An 18,527-nucleotide genomic window follows, 5' to 3' on the forward strand; every position below is an offset into this window, starting at 1 on the left:
CTAGCATCTCTGTTTTGTCCGAGTTTAAAAATAGAACATTTGCCACCATCCACTTCCTTATGTCAGAAACACAGGCTTCTAGGGAGGGCAATTTTGGGGCTTCACCATGTTTCATCGAAATGTACAGCTGTGTGTTGTCCGCATAGCAGTGAATGTTAACATTATGTTTCCGAATGACATCACCAAGAGGTAAAATATATAGTGAAAGCAATAGTGGTCCTAAAACCGAGCCTTGAGGAACACCAAAATGTACAGTTGATTTGTCAGAGGACAAACCATCCACAGAGACAAACTGATATCTTTCCAAAAGATAAGATCTAAACCAGGCCAGAACTTGTCCGTATAGACCAATTTGGGTTTCCAATCTCCAAGAATGTGGTGATCGATGGTATCAAAAGCAGCACTACAGTCGTGGCCAAAAGTTTTGAGAATGACACAAATATTGATTTCCACAAAGTCTGCTGCCTCAGTTTGTATGATGGCAATTTGCATATACTCCAGAATGTTATGAAAAGTTATCAGATGAATTGCAATTAATTGCAAAGTCCCCCTTTGCCATGCAAATTAACTGAATCCCCCAAAAACATTTCAGACCTGCCACAAAAGGACCAGATGACATCATGTCAGTGATTCTCTCGTTAACACAGGTTTGAGTGTTGACGAGGACAAGGCTGGAGATCCCTCCGTCATGCTGATTGAGTTCGAATAACAGACTGGAAGCTTCAAAAGGAGGGTGGTGCTTGGAATCATTGTTCTTCCTCTGTCAACCATGGTTACCTGCAAGGAAACATGTGCTGTTATCATTGCTTTGAACAAAAAGGGCTTCACAGGCAAGGATATTGCTGCCATTAATATTGCACCTAACCATTTATCAGATCATCAAGAACTTCAAGGAGAGCAGTTCAATTGTCGTGAAGAAGGCTTCAGGGTGCCCAAGAAAGTCCAGCAAGCGCTAGGACCATCTCCTAAAGTTGATTCAGCTGCGGGATCGGGGCACCACCAGTACAGAGCTTGCTCAGGAATGGCAGCAGGCAGGTATTTGTGAATCTGCACGCACAGTGAGGAAAAGACTTTTGGAGGATGGCCTGGTGTCAAGAAGGGCAGCAAAGAAGCCACTTCTCTCCAGGAAAAACATCAGGGACAGACTGATATTCTGCAAAAGGTACAGAGATTGGACTGCTGAGGACTGGGGTAAAGTCATTTTCTCTGATGAATCCCCTTTCTGATTGTTTGGGGCATCTGAAAAAAAGCTTGCCCGGAGAAGACAAGGTGGGCGCTACCATCAGTCCTGTGGCATGCCAACAGTAAAGCATCCTGAGACCATTCATGTGTGGAATTGCTTCTCAGCCAAGGGAGTGGGCTCACTCACAATTTTGCCTAAGAACACAGCCATGAATAAGAGAGCAACTTCTCCCAACCATCCAGGAACAGTTTGGTGACAAACAATGCCTTTTCCTGCATAATGGAGCACCTTGCCATAAGGCAAAAGTGATAATTAAGTGGCTTGAGGAACAAAACATTGATATTTTGGGTCCATGGCCAGGAAACTCCCCAGACCTTAATCCCATTGAGAACTTGTGTTCAATCCTCAAGAGGCGGGTGGACAAACAAAACCCCACAAATTCTGAAAAACTCCAAGCATTGATTATGCAAGAATGGGCTGCCATCAGTCAGGATGTGGCCCAGAAGTTAATTGACAGCATGCCAGGGCGGATTGCAGAGGTCTTGAAAAGAAGGGTCAACACTGCAAATATTGACTCTTTTCATCAACATCATGTAATTGTTTGTTTGTCTTCAGGAAGGCAGTGAGTAGTGCGCAACAGCTTTCTCAAAAAAAAAATACAATTGTTGATAGGAATGGGAGATTCGATATAGGCTGATAGTTTTTAATATTTTCCAGGTCAAGGTTAGCCTTTTTCGAGGCTTTATTACTGCCACATTTAGTGAGTTTGGTACACATCTGGTGGATGTGCTGTTTATTATGTTCAGCATAGGAGGGCCAAGCACAGGAAGCAGCTCTTTCAGTAGTTTAGTTGGAATAGGGTCCAGTATGCAGCTTGAAGATTTAGAGGCCATGATTATTTTCATCAATGTGTCAAGATATATACTGTATATATTAGAAAACTTGAGTGTCTCTCTTGACCCTAGGTCCTGGCAGAGTTGTGCAGACTCAGGACAAATGAACTTTGGAGGAATACGCAGATTTAAAGAGGAGTCCGTATTTTGCTTTCTAATGATCATGATCTTTTCCTCAAAGAAGTTAATGAATTTTTCACGGCTGAAGTGAAAGCCATCCTCTCTTAGGGAATGCTGCTTTTTAGTTAGCTTTGTGACTGTATCAAAAATACATTTTGGATTGTTCTTATTTTCCTCAATTAAGTTGGAAAAATAGGATGATCGAGCAGCAGTGAGGGCTCTTCGATACTGCACGGTACTGTCTTTCCAAGCTAGTAGGAAGACTTCCAGTTTGGTGTAGCACCATTTCAGTTCTAATTTTCTGGAAGCTTGCTTCAGAGCTCGGATATCTTCTGTATACCAGGGAGCTAGTTTCATATGACAAATGTTTTTGTTTTTTAGGGGTGTTACTGCATCTAGGGTATTGCTCAAGGTTAAATTGAGTTCCTATGTTAGATGGTTAACTGATTTTTGTACTCTTGCTTACCTTGGGTAAGTGGAGGGTGTCTGGAAGGGCATCTAGGAATCTTTGGGTTGTCTGAGAATTCATAGCATGGCTTTTGATGATCATTGGTTAGGGTCCGAGCAGATTATTTGTTGTGATTGCAAATGTAATAAAATGGTGGTCCAATAGTCCAGGATTATGAGGAAAAACATTAAGACCCACAACATTTATTCCATGGGACAAAACTAGGTCCAGAATATGACTGTGGCAGTGAGTAGGTCCGGAGACATGTTGGACAAAACCCACTTAGTCGATGATGGCTCCGAAAGCCTTTTGGAGTGGGTCTGTGGACTTTTCAAATAACATCAAATCAAATCAAAAAAACATTGTCGCATACACATGGTTAGCAGATGTTAATGCAAGTGTAGCGAAATGCTTGTGCTTCTTCTTGTGCTTCCATCAATGCATGGTTTCTGGTTAGGGAATGTTTTAATCGTTGCTATGGGAATGACATCTTCAACGCACGTTCTAATGAACTCGCACACCGAATCAGCGTATTTGTCAATGTTGTTGTCTGACGCAATACGAAACATATCCCAGTCCACGTGATGGAAGCAGTCTTGGAGTGTGGAATCAGCTTGGTCGGACCAGCGTTGGACAGACCTCAGCGTGGGAGCTTCTTGTTTTAGTTTCTGTCTATAGGCAGGGATCAGCAAAATGGAGTCGTGGTCAGCTTTTCCGAAAGGAGGGCGGGGCAGGGCCTTATATGCGTCGCGGAAGTTAGAATAACAATGATCCAAGGTTTTGCCAGCCCTGGTTGCGCAAACGTTATGCTGATTCAATTTAGGGAGTGTTCGTTCAGAGCCATCGATGTGTCTGCTTGGGGGGGGGGGAATATATACGACTGTGATTATAATCGAAGAGAATTCTCTTGGTAGATAATGCGGCCGACATTTGATTGTGAGGAATTCTAATCGTGGTGATCACACCACGTCTCGTTAGCCATAAGGCATACGCCCCCGCCCCTCTTCTTACCAGAAAGATGTTTGTTTATGTCGGCGCGATGCGTGGAGAAACCCGCTGGCTGCACCGCCTCCGATAGCGTCTCTCCAGTGAGCCATGTTTCCGTGAAGCAAAGAACGTTACAGTCTCTGATGTCCCTCTGGAATGCTACCCTTGCTCGGATTTCATCAACCTTGTTGTCAAGAGACTGGACATTGGCGAGAAGAATGCTAGGGAGTGGTGCACGATGTGCCCGTCTCCGGAGTCTGACCAGAAGACCGCCTCGTTTCCCTCTTTTACGGAGTCGTTTTTTTGGGTCGCCGGCTGGGATCCATTCCGTTGTCCTGGTTGAAAGGCAGAACACAGGATCCGCTTCGCGAAAGTCATATTCTTGGTTGTACTGATGGTGAGTTGACGCTGATCTTATATTCAGTAGTTCTTCTCGACTGTATGTAATGAAACCTAAGATGACATGGGGTACTAATGTAAGAAATAACACGTAAAAAAACGAGAAACTGCATAGTTTCCTAGGAACGCGAAGCGAGGCGGCCATCTCTGTTGGCGCCGGAAGTAGAGAATATTGAAGTCACCTAAAATTTGAATATTATCTGGCATGACGACAAGGTCCGATAGGAATTCAGGGAACTCAGTGAGGAACGCTGTATATGGCCCAGGAGGCCTATAAACAGTAGCTATAAAAAAGTAATTGTGTAGGCTGCATAGATTACATGACTAGAAGCTCAAAAGACGAAAACGTCGGGGGAGAGGTTTTGTAAATTGAAATTTGCTGTCGTAAATGTTAGCAACACCTCCGTCTCTTTACGGGATGTGCAGGGGATATGGTCACTCGTGTAACCAGAAGGTGAGGCCTCATTTAACACAGTAAATTCATCAGGCTTAAGCCATGTTTCAGTCAGGCCAATCACATCAAGATTATGATCAGTGTTTAGTTCATTGACTATAACTGCCTTGGAAAAGAGGGATCGAACATTAAGTAGCCCTATTTTGAGACGTGCGATATCACAATCTCTTTCAATAATGGCAGGAATGGAGGAGGTCTTTATTCCAGTGAGATTGCTAAGGCGAACACCGGCATTTTTAGTTTTGCCGAACCTCGATCGAGGCACAGACACGGTCTCAATGGGCTAGCTGAGCTGACTACACTGACTGTGCTAGTGGCAGACTCCACTATGCTGACAGGCTGGCTAACAGCCTGCTGCCTGCACCCTATCTCATTGTGGAGCTAGGGGAGTTAAGAGCCCTGTCAATGTTCGGAAATAAGATGAGAGCACCCCTCCAGCTAGGATGAAGTCCATCACTCCTCAACAGGCCAGTTTGTGGATGTCCCAGAAAGAGGGCCAATTATCTACAAATTCTATCTTTTGGGAGGGGCAGAAAACAGTTTTCAACCAACAATTGAATTGTGAGACTCTGCTGTAGAGCTCATCACTCCCCCTAACTGGGAGGGAGCCAGAGACAATTACTCGATGCCGACACATCTTTCTAGCTGATTTGTACGCTGAAGATATGTTGCGCTTGGTGACCTCTGACTGTTTCATCCTAACATTGAATTGGAGTGACAAACAATACGTAAAGACATAACTTGAAGCAACCATGTATTTATCCATGGAGCACATTCTGATTGGCCAGTGAGGTGTCAAGCCTTGACACACCCACAACTTGTTTATTAATCAAAACTCAGCCCTTACGCACCACCAGCTACTGCTCCCATTATTCCGGTTTTGAAAATAGCAAAAATATTTCTGACACAACCCCGTACCTATAATGCTACCGCCAGTGAAAAATGTACCATTGCATTAGGTTTGCTCAAATAGAGCCCTTAATGTACATACGCTACTGCACCATAACCCTTAGAAATGGCCCTTTAAGTGTTCCTAAAAGTTTCCTTTAGTCAAACCCGTCCCCAATTACTCTATCACCTACCACCTGTGGTTAAGACTGAGGTAATGCAGCATACATCACTGCAACATAGCCAGGGAATTACATCTGCAAACTCCTTTGCTTTCATTTCCCATTAAAATCCCACCAGCTCAGCAATAAAGTTGTTTTATGTCCCAAATGGCACGCTATTCCCTATGTAGTGCACTACTTTTGACTAGCCATATGGGCCCTAGTCAAAAGTAGTGTATACTACATATTGAATAGGGTGCCTTTTGGGATGCCTTCATAGAGTTAGAGGATTTCTCCTTAGCTCAGCTCAGTTAGGGTTATTCATATTGCTCTGAGATGTAGTGAAGGGGAACCAGAACCACACTCCTACTGTAGCCAGGGCTTCATGGAGATTCGACAGCCTCTTTTGGTAAGGTCCCGTTGTGCACATTTCTTCTTAGACTCATTCGCCACACGTCTCAAATGTGATGCATCGCATCAAAACGTGTAGGGCTATTTGTCATCGTTCCTTTGACATTCCATTGTGCCGATGTAAACACTACGTCTGAAGAGGAGTGATGCAGAAAGTAATGAAAGACAAATGTGTAGCCTCAAATGGCCCTATTCCCTTTATAGTACATTACATTTAACCAGAGATCATGGTCTCTGGTCAAAGTCGTGCACTATATACTCTTAGAAAAAGGGTTGCAAAAAGGCTCTCCCCATAGGACAACCCTTTTTGGATCCAGGTAGAACCCTTTTTAGTTCCAGGTACACCCCTTTTTGTTTCAAAGTAGAACCGTCTGTGGAAAGGGTTATACATGGAACCCAAAAGAGTTCAACCGGGAACCAAACAGGTTCTACTTGGAACCAAATATGGTTATTCAAAGGATTCTCCATTTAGGTTCTAGATAGTGTAGGATTCCATTTGAGTGTAGGGTTCAATTTGGGATGCATACAAACCCAAAGAGAAGTGACAGAAAATGTCTTCTACTCATGCAGAATGTGACTGGCAACCACAGGGTGAATGATGTCATCACCACAGAGGAGGGACCACAGACTCTGGTTGGTCGGTTCATGTACGGCCCCTTGGACATGGTGACTCTGACTGGAGAGAAGGTGACGACACCACACAACATGCCTCAGCAATAAACATTATTAATTAAAAGTGTCTGCATGTCAATAAAGATTAACCCATATTGCTCTGACGAAGGATCTTGCTCCTGAACCTTTATGCATAAAGGTTGCAAACACCCGTTGCACTACTTACAACACTATAGTTGCAGCACTTTTAAAAGTGTCTGCGTGTCCATGAAGTTAAATTGATACTTCTCTTAGAGTGAGTGGTCTGACAAAGGAATTTGCTTTGACAGACGTCAACACTAAAGTTTATTGAAAGGAATTAAATTGCTGCCCTGAACCTTATAATCTTATCATGAATCTATCTTGTCCTCTCACAGGTGGACATTCTCCTGATGACACAGCCCCAGTCCGGCCGCTGGGTCCACTTTGACACAGAGGTGACCACCAGTAGTGGCAGAGTGGTCTACACAATTCCCAAGAGCAAGAAGCTGGCCACCGGGGTCTACCCTATCAAAATGGTGGTCAAGTAATCAAACAGCTCCTTTTTATTCCTTATTGAGATGCAACCACAGCATGTTTGCTACAGTATGTTAGCGGTTCTATCAATAATGAAATGGATGTGGGTTGGGACGAGTTCCCATGAAAGTGTACTGAATTAAAGGGTACTGATTTAATTATGGCACATATCAGTGATGGAGGTAAAGTAGCGTGAAGCTTTAAAAATGTACTCACAGGTTGTTAAATAACAAGGAGCCCCAGAGGTGCTGCTGCTGTGAATTACCACCAAACCTATTGATCATCCTCTCCCCCTCTCTTTTCCTCTCTCTCCCCAGGGGAGATCAGACGAGTGCGGAGGCCTACCTGACGGTGCTGCCCAGGGGGATGGAGTGTGTGGTCTTCAGCATCGATGGCTCCTTCGCTGCTAGCGTCTCCATCATGGGCAGCGACCCTAAAGTCCGCCCCGGAGCTGTGGACGTCGTCAGGTATCTGATGCCTCCGTGTGTGTGTGTGTGTGTGTGTGTGTGTGTGTGTGTGTGTGTGTGTGTGTGTGTGTGTGTGTGTGTGTGTGTGTGTGTGTGTGTGTGTGTGTGTGTGTGTGTGTGTGTGTGTGTGTGCGTGCGTGCGTGCGTGCGTGCGTGCAATTGTTTGTGTGTGTGTGTGCGTGCGTGCAATTGTTTGTGTGTATGTTTGTGAATGTCTCTTCCAGATTTTGTTTGATTAAGGAGCAGTTCAAGCAGAGAGAAATGATTAATGGAATGAAAATTATAACTAATTTGCAATGCCAAGAAGTCATCTGTTCAGCTCAAAATATTATCCTTTTATTTTGTCACATTAAAGGGAGTTTGAAGGAAGTTGCTGAATAGCATTAGCGCAATTGCTAACTAGCATTAGCGCAATGACTGGAAGTCTACATAAAAAGCTGTAAACTTCCAGTCATTGCGTTAATGCTAGTGAGCACTGGTTTGCAAAACTACCTCTAACGTCCTTCATACTGGACACAGATACATAGCAAATGTCTCCACAAGTTAATCTGACTCTGGGGAAGTAGATAAAGGGCTTCATTGTAAAAAAAAACTATAGTATCCCTTTAATACATGAAGGGAGAAAACAAACACTAAAAAGATGAAAATAAACCATAAATCTCAGAGGAATATTATTGATGTCAATCTGTCGTTATGTTCAGTGAAAACGATAATTCCCAGAGCAATGTATCTATTTATCTTTGTGTTCAGACACTGGCAGGACCTGGGCTATCTTATCATCTACATCACAGGGAGGCCAGACATGCAGAAGCAGCGTGTGGTGTCATGGCTGTCCCAACACAACTTCCCCCAGGGCATGATCTTCTTCTCTGAGGGCCTGGTCCACGACCCACTGAGACAGAAAACCATCTTCCTCAAGAACCTAGTACAGGAGGTACAATACCTTCAAATACCTTTTTTTTCTATCTCGACTCCTTCTCTTTGTGTATGTCTCTTCCTCTCTTTCTCTCTCTCACCCTCTATATGTCTCTCACTCTATTTTTTCTCTCCCTTTCTCTCTCTCTCTTCTTCTCTCTTTCTCTTCCTCCCCTATTTCTCACACACACTTCTTTGGTTCTCACATTGACATGGACTTTGTAGGCACAGCAGTATAACCTCTGGTCGCACTGCATGAAACTGCCAAACCCATCATCAAGTGTTACTTCCCCCCCTCCCTCTCTGTCTCTTTCTTTCTTTCTCTATCTCTCTCTTACTCTCTCCATCCCTCGCTCTCTTTCTTTCTTTCTTTCTCTCTCTCTCTCTCTCTCTCTCTCTCTCTCTCTCTCTCTCTCTCTCTCTCTCGCTTTCCCTCTCTGTCTCTCTCCCTCTTTCTCTCTTTCTCCTCTCCCTCTCTCTCTCTCTTCTCTCTCTCTGCCAGTGTCACATTAAGATCAACTCAGCCTATGGCTCCATGAAGGATATCTCCGTGTACAACATGCTGGGTCTGAGTCCTTCCCAGATTTATATTGTGGGCAGGCCTTCCAAAAAGTACCAGAATCAATGTCAGGTAGACATCAGTACACTCTTCTACTTTTCTTTAACGATCAAGCTAATGGCATTGATTCACTAATAGTTATCGATCGTATTTTGATGTATCTATTCTGGTCTGTCTTTCCTGTCACTCTCCATCGCTATCGACCTGTTTAGTCTTCTATTCTTTTATCTAACATGGCCACTCTCACTAACTGTCTCGCTCTCTCTCTCGCTCTCTCGCTCCCGCATTCTCCTACTCTCTCTCGCACTCTCTCTCTCTCTCTCTCTCTCTCTCTCTGTCTCGCTCTTCCCCATAGTTCCTAAGTGATGGCTATGCAGTGCACCTCTCCTCATTGCAGTTTGGCCACCGGGCCAGACCCAAGAAGCTTTCCTCGGTCCGCATGGTCCTGAAGAAAGGCTCCTTTGGCCTCTCTGCCAAACCTGACTTCCTGTGTAAACGCACCCACCTGAGGAGAACCATGTCTGTCCAACACCCAGATCCTCCCTGCACCCCCAACCCCAAGCCTGAGCGGGCCCAGAGCCAACCAGAGTCTGACCAGGACCCCGGGGGAGGAGGAGGGGGCGGCGGCCATGGTGTCTGGGGGCGGGCCTCCATGCACCGTGGAGAAACGACACCCTGACAGACAGAGAGAGATGGAGGGATGATGGAAGAGGAGGAGGACAGGGGTCTCAGTGTCCAGGGTCAAGGTGAACATTCACACTTAAATTGTTTAAATTGCCCTATATTATACTCCTAGAACTGTATGATCATACCATCTCTCTATAATAGCAACACACTGAAAATATCCCCCCAGAACCTGTTTCTGTGTTGGTGTACTTGAGGCTGTGAAAATACCTTGTTCCCTCTTCCATTGTGTAATTTGTGTAGACTGCAGCATATGGGCATTTATGTAATGTGAATAAATTTAGATATTTAGATATTGACGTTTGGCTCTTCAGCATTGTGGCCTAACCCTAGGCCTAAGCCTAAGCCTAGGCTTTGAGAACATACGGCTTAGGAAAGCTTTGACTCCAAGCTGTGTACTCTAGTGCAGTCAATAAATGTTCACCTTGATTTTGTTATGTTTTGTGGTGTGGTACACAAGGGTCATCACAGCTGGAATAGGAGCTGCAGATGGCTTGATTTTGTTATGTTTTGTGGTGTGGTACACAAGGGTCATCACAGCTGGAATAGGAGCTGCAGATGGCTTGATTTTGTTATGTTTTGTGGTGTGGTACACAAGGGTCATCACAGCTGGAATAGGAGCTGCAGATGGCTTGATTTTGTTATGTTTTGTAGTGTGGTACACAAGGGTCATCACAGCTGGAATAGGAGCTGCAGATGGCTTGATTTTGTTATGTTTTGTGGTGTGGTACACAAGGGTCATCACAGCTGGAATAGGAGCTGCAGATGGCTTGATTTTGTTATGTTTTGTGGTGTGGTACACAAGGGTCATCACAGCTGGAATAGGAGCTGCAGATGGCTTGATTTTGTTATGTTTTGTGGTGTGGTACACAAGGGTCATCACAGCTGGAATAGGAGCTGCAGATGGCTTGATTTTGTTATGTTTTGTGGTGTGGTACACAAGGGTCATCACAGCTGGAATAGGAGCTGCAGATGGCTTGATTTTGTTATGTTTTGTGGTGTGGTACACAAGGGTCATCACAGCTGGAATAGGAGCTGCCGATGGCTTGATTTTGTTATGTTTTGTGGTGTGGTACACAAGGGTCATCACAGCTGGAATAGGAGCTGCCGATGGCTTGATTTTGTTATGTTTTGTGGTGTGGTACACAAGGGTCATCACAGCTGGAATAGGAGCTGCAGATGGCTTGATTTTGTTATGTTTTGTGGTGTGGTACACAAGGGTCATCACAGCTGGAATAAGAGCTGCAGATGGCTTGATTTTAATTATTATCATTTTTTTTTACTTTACCCCTTTTTCTCCCCGATTCCGTGGTATTCAATTGGTAGTTACAGTCTTGTCTCATCGCTGCAACTCTCGTTCTCGGTCGAGAGCGATGTTTCCCCTGAAACATAACTCAACCAAGCCGCACTGCTTCTTGACATAATGGAAACATCGTACACTTAATGACCATGTCAGCGTGCATGCACCCGGCCCTCCACAGGAGTCGCTAGAGCGTGATGTGACAAGGACATCCCTGCCAGCCAAACCCTCCACTAACCCGGGCGACGCTGGGCCGATTGTGCGCTGCCCCATGGGTCTCCCAGTCTGGACTCGAACCAGGATCTCTAGTGGCACAGCTAGCAAGTGCGATGCAGTGCCTTAGACCACTGCGCCACTTGGGAGGCCCAGACATTATGATTTATACAGCTAAACAAAATAATAATAATAACAGCTTTACTGTCTGAGAGAAGGGGAGAGAAGACAGAGATGGAGCGAGAGAGAGATAAAACTGAAAAAGTGAAACATGGAGAGAGAGACTGCAGTCAGAAAGATGGAGAGAGAGGAAAGAGAACGAGAGATGGAGAAAGAAAGCAGGCAGGAAGATATAGCGATAGGGGGAGAGCAGACAGAGAGAAACGGAGAGAGAGCAGAGATCAGTCTGTATACTCCCTCATAAATATTCATGCAGGAACCTGAGGTAGCTGTGCTATTATTAGGAACAGTTACTTTATTTTCAAAGCCCACTGCCTCCTATTTTCCCATTTAACAGAGCCGAAATCCACTCATTTCTAGATTTGGGAATAGTGTTTCTGCAATTAAGGAGATAGGAGCATGGGTACTGTGTCACTTCAGTGGGCCTGTAGGAACTAATCTACACTGAACAAAAATAGTCATGTGAAGTCCATAGATTGAAGCCTAATTTATTCATTTAAATGTATTTAAATTGACTGATTTCCTTATATGAACTATAACTCGGCAAAATCATAGAAATTGTTGCATGTTGCGTTTATATTTTTGTTCAGTATAGTTGTCTTTCGTTGGTCACGGTAATGCACAGGTGTATAGGATAATTCACTGTTCACTTACAGTGCATTCCGAAAGTATTCAGGCCCCTTCCCTTTTTCCACATTTTGTTACGTTACAGCCTTATTCTAAAATGGATTAAATATGATTATTTCTTCATCAATCTACACACAATACCCCATAATGACAAAGTGCAAAAAGGTTTTTAGAAATTTGAGCAAATGTATTGAAATGGAAAAACAGAAATACTTTATTTACATAAGTATTCAGACTCTTTGCTATGAGACTCAAAATTTAGCTCAGGTACATCCTGTTTCAATTTTTGATTGGAGTCCACTTGTGATAAATTACATTTATTGGATATGATTTGGAAAGAAATTGTCAGACCAAAAACCAAGCCATGAGGTCAAAGGAATTGTCCCCAAAAAATGTTTTCTGCGTTGAAGGTCCCAAAGTACACAGTGGCCTCCATCATTCTTTAATGGAAGAAGTTTAGAACCACCAAGACTCTTCCTTGAGCTAGCCGCTGGCCCAACTGAGCAATCGGGGGTGAAGGGCCTTGGTCAGGGAGGTGACCAAGAACTCGATCGTCACTCTGACAGAGCTCCAGAGTTACTCTGTAGAGATGGGAGAACCTTCCTGAAGGACAACCACCTCTGCAACACTCCACAAATCAGGCATTTATGGTAGAGTGGCCAGACCGATGCCACTCCTCAGTAAAAGGCACATGACAGCCCGCTTGGAGATTGCCAAAAGGCACATAAAGGACTATCAGACCATGAAAAACAAGATTCTCTGGTCTGATGAAACCAAAATGAAACTCTTTGGCCTGAATGCTAAGCTTCACGTCTGGAGGAAACCTGGCACCATCCCTATGGTGAAGCATGGTGGTGGCATCATCATGCTGTGGAGGTGTTTAAAGCGGCAGGGACTGGGAGACAAGTCAGGATTGAGGGAAAGATGAACGGAGCAAAGTATAGAGAGATCCTTGATGAAAACCTGCTCCAGAGCTCTCAGGACCTCAGACTGGAGTGAAGGTTCACCTTCCAACAGAACAATGACCCTGAGCACACAGCCAATACAATGCAGGAGTGGCTTAGGGACAAGTCTCTGAATGTCCTTCTATGGCCCAGCCAGAGCCCAGACGAACCCGATCGAACATCTTTGGAGAGACCTGAAAATAGCTGTGCAGCAATGCTCCCGATCCAACCTGACAGAGCTTGAGAGGATCTGCAGAGAAGAATGGGAGAAACTCCCCAAATAAAGGTGTGCCAAGCTTGTAGCGTCATACCCAATAAGACTCAAGGCTGTAATTTTATGTAAATTATGTAAATGTGTTATATTTCAGTTTTTTTTTAAATGTATACATATACATATATATATATATATTATATATAATATATACATTTGAAGTCGGAAGTTTACATACACTTAGGTTGGAGTCATTAAAACTTGTTTGTCAACCACTCCACACATTTCTTGTTAACAAACTGTAGTTTTGGCAAGTCGGTTAGGACATCTACTTTGTGCATAACACAAGTATTTTTTCCAACAATTGTTTACAGACAGATCATTTCACTTATAATTCACTGTATCACAATTTCAGTGGGTCAGAAGTTTACATATTAAATTGACTGTGCCTTTAATTAAACAGCTTGGAAAATTCCAGAAAATGATTTCATGGCTTTAGAAGCTTCTGATAGGCTAAATTACATAATTTGAGTCAATTGGAGGTGTACTTGTGGATGTATTTCAATGCCTACCTTCAAACGCAGTGCCTCTTTGCTTGACATCATGGGAAAATCTAATGAAATCGGCCAAGATCTCAGAAAAAAAGTCACAAGTCTGGTTCATCCTTGGGAGCAATTTCCAAACGCCTGAAGGTATCACGTTCATCTGTCCAAACAATAGTATGCAAGTATAAACACCATGGGACCACGCAGCCTTGTTACCGCTCAGGAAGGAGGCACATTCTGTCTCCTAGAGATGAACGTACTTTGGTGCGAGAAGTGCAAATCAATCCCGGATGAACAACAAAGGACCTTGTGAAGATGCTGGAGGAAACAGGTTCAAAAGTATCTATATCCACAGTAAAGTGAGTCCTATATTGACATAACCTGAAAGGCCGCTCAACAAGGAAGAAGCCACTGCTCCAAAACTGCCATAAAAAAATCCAGACTACGGTTTGCAACTTCACACGGGGACAAAGATTGTACTTTTTGGAGAAATGTCCTATGGTCTAATGAAACAAAAATAGAACTGTTTGGCCATAATGACCATCGTTATGTTTGGAGAAAAAAGGGGGAGGCTTGCAAGCCGAAGAACACCATCCGAACCGTGAACCACGGGGGTGGCAGCATCATTTTGTGGTGGTGCTTTGCTGCAGGAGGGACTGGTCCACTTCACAAAATAGATTACATCATGAGGGAGGAAAATGACGTGGTTATATTGAAGCAACATCTCAAGACATCAGTCAGGAAGTTCAAGCTTGGTCGCAAATGGATCTGCCAAATGGACAATGACCCTAAGCATACTTCCAAAGTTGTGGCAGAATGGCTTAAGGACAAGAAGTCAAGGTATTGGAGCGGCCATCACAAAGCCCTGACCTCAATCCAGAACAGAACAGAAAAAGCGTTTGCGAGCATGGAGGCCTACAAACCTGACTCAGTTACACCAGCTCTGGGAAGCTTGTGGAAGGCTACCCGAAATGTTTGACCCAAGTTACACAATTTAAAGGCAATGCTACCAAATACTAATTGAGTGTACGTAAACTTCTGACCCACTGGGAATGTGATGAAATAAATACAAGTTTAAATAAATCATCCTCTATTATTATTCTGACATCTCACATTCTTAAAATAAAGTGGTGATCTTAACTGACATAAAACAGGGAATTTTTACTACGATTAAATGTCAGGAATTGTGTAAAACGGAGTTCAAATGTATTTGGCTAAGGTGTATGTGAACTTCCGACTTCAACTGTATACATTTGCACAATTGTCCAAAAACCTGTTTTCGCTTTGTCATTATGGAGTATTGTGTGTATACTGATGAGGGGGAAAAACAATTTAATCCATTTTAGAATAAGGCTGCAACGTAACAATATTTGGATAAAGTCAAGGGGTCTGAATACCTTCTGAATGCATTGTATATATACTGTATGTGGCTTTGGGATTTGATTGGAATTTGAACCACTATACTAACTGAATCTCTCTTTCTTTTGGCAGTGTCGTCACCTATATTGGATCTTCTGCTGGTATCAGTTGTGTTAACCTCCTGCTTGGCTGCTTGGCCCTCTACACTTCAGCTGCCCTTCTCCACTCCCAGGACTCAGTAGATGATGTTCCTCAAGCTTTCTCCTCATGCTTGAAACAGCCATAGATTCATCCTAATGCTGTCTCTCAAGCTCAAATTATGTCCAATGTGGCAAAAGTTTTTTCAGTGGCAGTGCTAATGAATCAATGTGTTATCGTTTGTCAAGCTGAGAGAGAGAGACACTTTGGTCATTTGTAAAAACAGAAACATTTGCTGCAGAACGTTAGATCAACACACAGATGCAACCAGAGTCATATGCCAGAAGACTCCCTCTCATCCCCCACTGGGAATAGTAACAGAGAAGATCCTGTTGAAACCTATGGAGGAATGTTCTAGCCCAAGCAATACACCACCAGGAGATGTTCCAGACAGTGTGTTCATTGACCTGCTGTGTTGACAGGTGGCAGAGCTACACCAACTGACAATTATTCTCTATGTAAATAGGACAGACATCTTGTCCCTCTTTATGGTCTGTGTCCCCAGGATTGCTGTGGGGCCTCTGGCTGCTTCACGCTGGGGACATTAACCTTATGTTCCTCAGCCCGGCTGACCTGACCTTACCCCACTCCAGCCTCAGCCCTATAGCCATCCATCTCTCCCTCTCTCATTCAGTCAGTCATTGAGGCAGAACATGGCTTCAGACAGCAGCCTGGTAGGGGGTCCATGGCCACTGGTTGCTCTGACTTGCACTATACAAGTACTACAGTATACCGTGGTGCTTGGTGGGCTGTAGTTCTGTGGAATGCCTGTGGAATGCTGTTACTCCTGCTGGCTCAGATACGATAGCTGGATTTTCTTGCTGTTGTGATCTTATATCGGTCAGCAGATGTTGAACTACATGTTTTACTCCTTCCCTGTCGAGGTTCTGGGCTCGTATGATATGCTTTGTAAAGCTGTTTGAGGGAAGGCTTGTACTGAATTGACTGGAATTGTTTACAGGTTGGTGATGGTCAAAGGTCTACGACATGTATCTGACAGTTGGAAGAGAATACGTCCTGTTAACATTATATCTTGCAATAGATCCTAACTTTCTTGTCAGGTGAAATAACATCATTCAGAATGCGATAGTTACATTGTACTATGGTGGGTTAGGAAAAGAGCTCACCTCTGCAAAACACATATTTTTCTACGATGAAAAACTGTGTGCAGAAATATTTTAAAAGTGTGTTTTTTAAACTTTGTTGTTTAATGTGACTGATAGTTACTTTTGCCTTAATATCTATTTTGTTGTTGTGTAGAATAATGAAAATGATATTACTAACCTAATTGCTTGACCAAAGTATGAGTTTGACATTCATGAGAAAGTACATTGTATCTACTTGATATTTTGTCTTGTATACATTTTAAGTATATGCTGGAATGGTGTCATGCTTCATGTATGCACTGTGTGTGTGTGTGTGTGTGTGTGTGTGTGTGTGTGTGTGTGTGTGTGTGTGTGTGTGTGTGTGTGTGTGTGTGTGTGTGTGTGTGTGTGTGTCTGTGTGTGTGTCTGTGTGTGTGTGTGTGTGTGTGTGTGTGTGTGTGTGTGTGTGTGTGTGTGTGTGTGTGTGTGTGTGTGTGTGTGTGTGTGTGTGTGTGTGTGTGTGTATGCGTATGCGTATGCGTGTGCCTGCTTATGTGTACATTTCTGTATATTTAAGTATTATGTTTCTGTATAATCAAGTATTTATGGTGTAAATACCAGGAGCTCCAATATGCTTCTGAACTTGAAAGGGAAGACCATGTATTCTGGAAGGAGAAGTCGAAGGTTGTTCAGTGTTGCCTGTTAAAAGCAGGAGTATGGTTCAGATTTAAGACGAGTGCTTCACCAAGGATTACACTGGCAAGGTTTTTATAACTGTCAAGAAAGAGCAAGAGCTTTAGCATTGCCTCAGGGTTTAGTTTCAAACCCATTGACTGGAGAATAATCTCTGTTGGTTGAAATCAGAAGCTTCGAGAGAGAGAGAGAGAGAGAGAGAGAGACAGAGAGAGACAGAGAGAGACAGAGAGATGTTTGCTTTCCTCTTTTGTTTAACCACATTGAGTAACACAGCTTTGGGACAGTATCTAAGCGTACTAAACTAATGACAGAACAGTAGCTATATTTAAAACATGAATGTAAAAGAGTCCCAGTAACTCCATCCCTATAATAATGTCAATAACATACCAGCAACAATGTCCTGGTCTGGGTGAATACTGTTGATAGGATGATGTACAGTTTGACTTGTGATTTGTATCTTGATCATGACAATGTCATCTGATCATTCCCATCAATATAATGTGTTGTACACGGTATGATAATGTATTTTCGACGACACTACCATAGGCGTTGTACACTAAGACATTTACAGTGATTCTGATTTCAGCTGGCCTGTTTCCTATAAAATGTGGTGTGAAAGGAAAAAATCAATTGCCATGAAATATTTTCCATAATTTCTGTAAATTAAGTTATATTTGTTTATTGATTGTCATGCTATTCTATCTTGAGGTAAACTATATGGTCAGAGTTGCACTGCTGCAGAAAACCAATAGAACATTTTGTTCAGATTTAATGTAGTGGAAACATGTGTTTATGTGATATGGTTTCCTGTAATTGTGTTCTTGGACTTCAACCATCTCTCACTATCTTGTCAGTAATAAAAAGAGAAAGAGCACAGACAGAGGCTCAATGTGGTCCAATGATCCTGTGTCTATATTTATTGCCTTCACATCTGTCGCTATAGACGCTCCTGTATTGTAATGGTGAGTCGAGAAGCAGGTGAAAAGTTGAATAAAACCACTAACATGGAACGTGACAACATAACAGAAGCGTCTACGCATAAACACAGGAACAATACACTTATAAAGAGCACAGACAGAGGCTAAACTTTGTTTTAAAACTCCAATGCTCCTGTGTCTGTGTCAGTGGAGGATCCTCAGAGCAGGAAGGGGTGGTGGATCCTCAGAGCAGGAAGGGGTGGATCATCCTCAGTGAATTTCCTAAAAATACAAATTTATACATTTTAGATAAAACTATATAAAATATATTCACGTCACCAAATAATAAATTAAAACTGTCATGTCTACTCCCTCTCCGGCGCTCAACGTCGCCGGTCTACTAACCACCAGTCCTGGCAATCCATCATTACGCACACCTGGTAACCATCATTACGCACACATGTGTCTCATCTGCTCTGTCACCTGGACACAATAGTTGAACAGTTTTGAACAAAT

The 18,527-nt window shown here is 43.2% G+C and overlaps 1 protein-coding gene across 2 annotated transcripts in view; it reads left to right on the top strand.

Annotated features, from left to right (window-relative positions):
- LOC135552938 (membrane-associated phosphatidylinositol transfer protein 3-like) overlaps positions 1-17,990 on the top strand; it is a 145,655-nt gene extending 127,665 nt beyond the window's left edge. For both annotated transcript variants that reach the window (XM_064984893.1, XM_064984894.1), the window contains exons 14-20: positions 6,515-6,631; positions 6,973-7,121; positions 7,429-7,578; positions 8,329-8,512; positions 8,996-9,124; positions 9,408-9,798; positions 15,248-17,990. In XM_064984893.1, coding sequence (XP_064840965.1) covers positions 6,515-6,631; positions 6,973-7,121; positions 7,429-7,578; positions 8,329-8,512; positions 8,996-9,124; positions 9,408-9,731 — 1,053 coding nt within the window. In that variant the 3' untranslated portion in view covers positions 9,732-9,798; positions 15,248-17,990. The remainder of the gene's footprint in view (positions 1-6,514; positions 6,632-6,972; positions 7,122-7,428; positions 7,579-8,328; positions 8,513-8,995; positions 9,125-9,407; positions 9,799-15,247) is intronic.
- Positions 17,991-18,527: the final 537 nt, after the last annotated feature.

This window comes from Oncorhynchus masou, chromosome 13 (assembly GCF_036934945.1).
Source record: "Oncorhynchus masou masou isolate Uvic2021 chromosome 13, UVic_Omas_1.1, whole genome shotgun sequence".
NCBI classification, from domain to species: domain Eukaryota; kingdom Metazoa; phylum Chordata; class Actinopteri; order Salmoniformes; family Salmonidae; genus Oncorhynchus; species Oncorhynchus masou.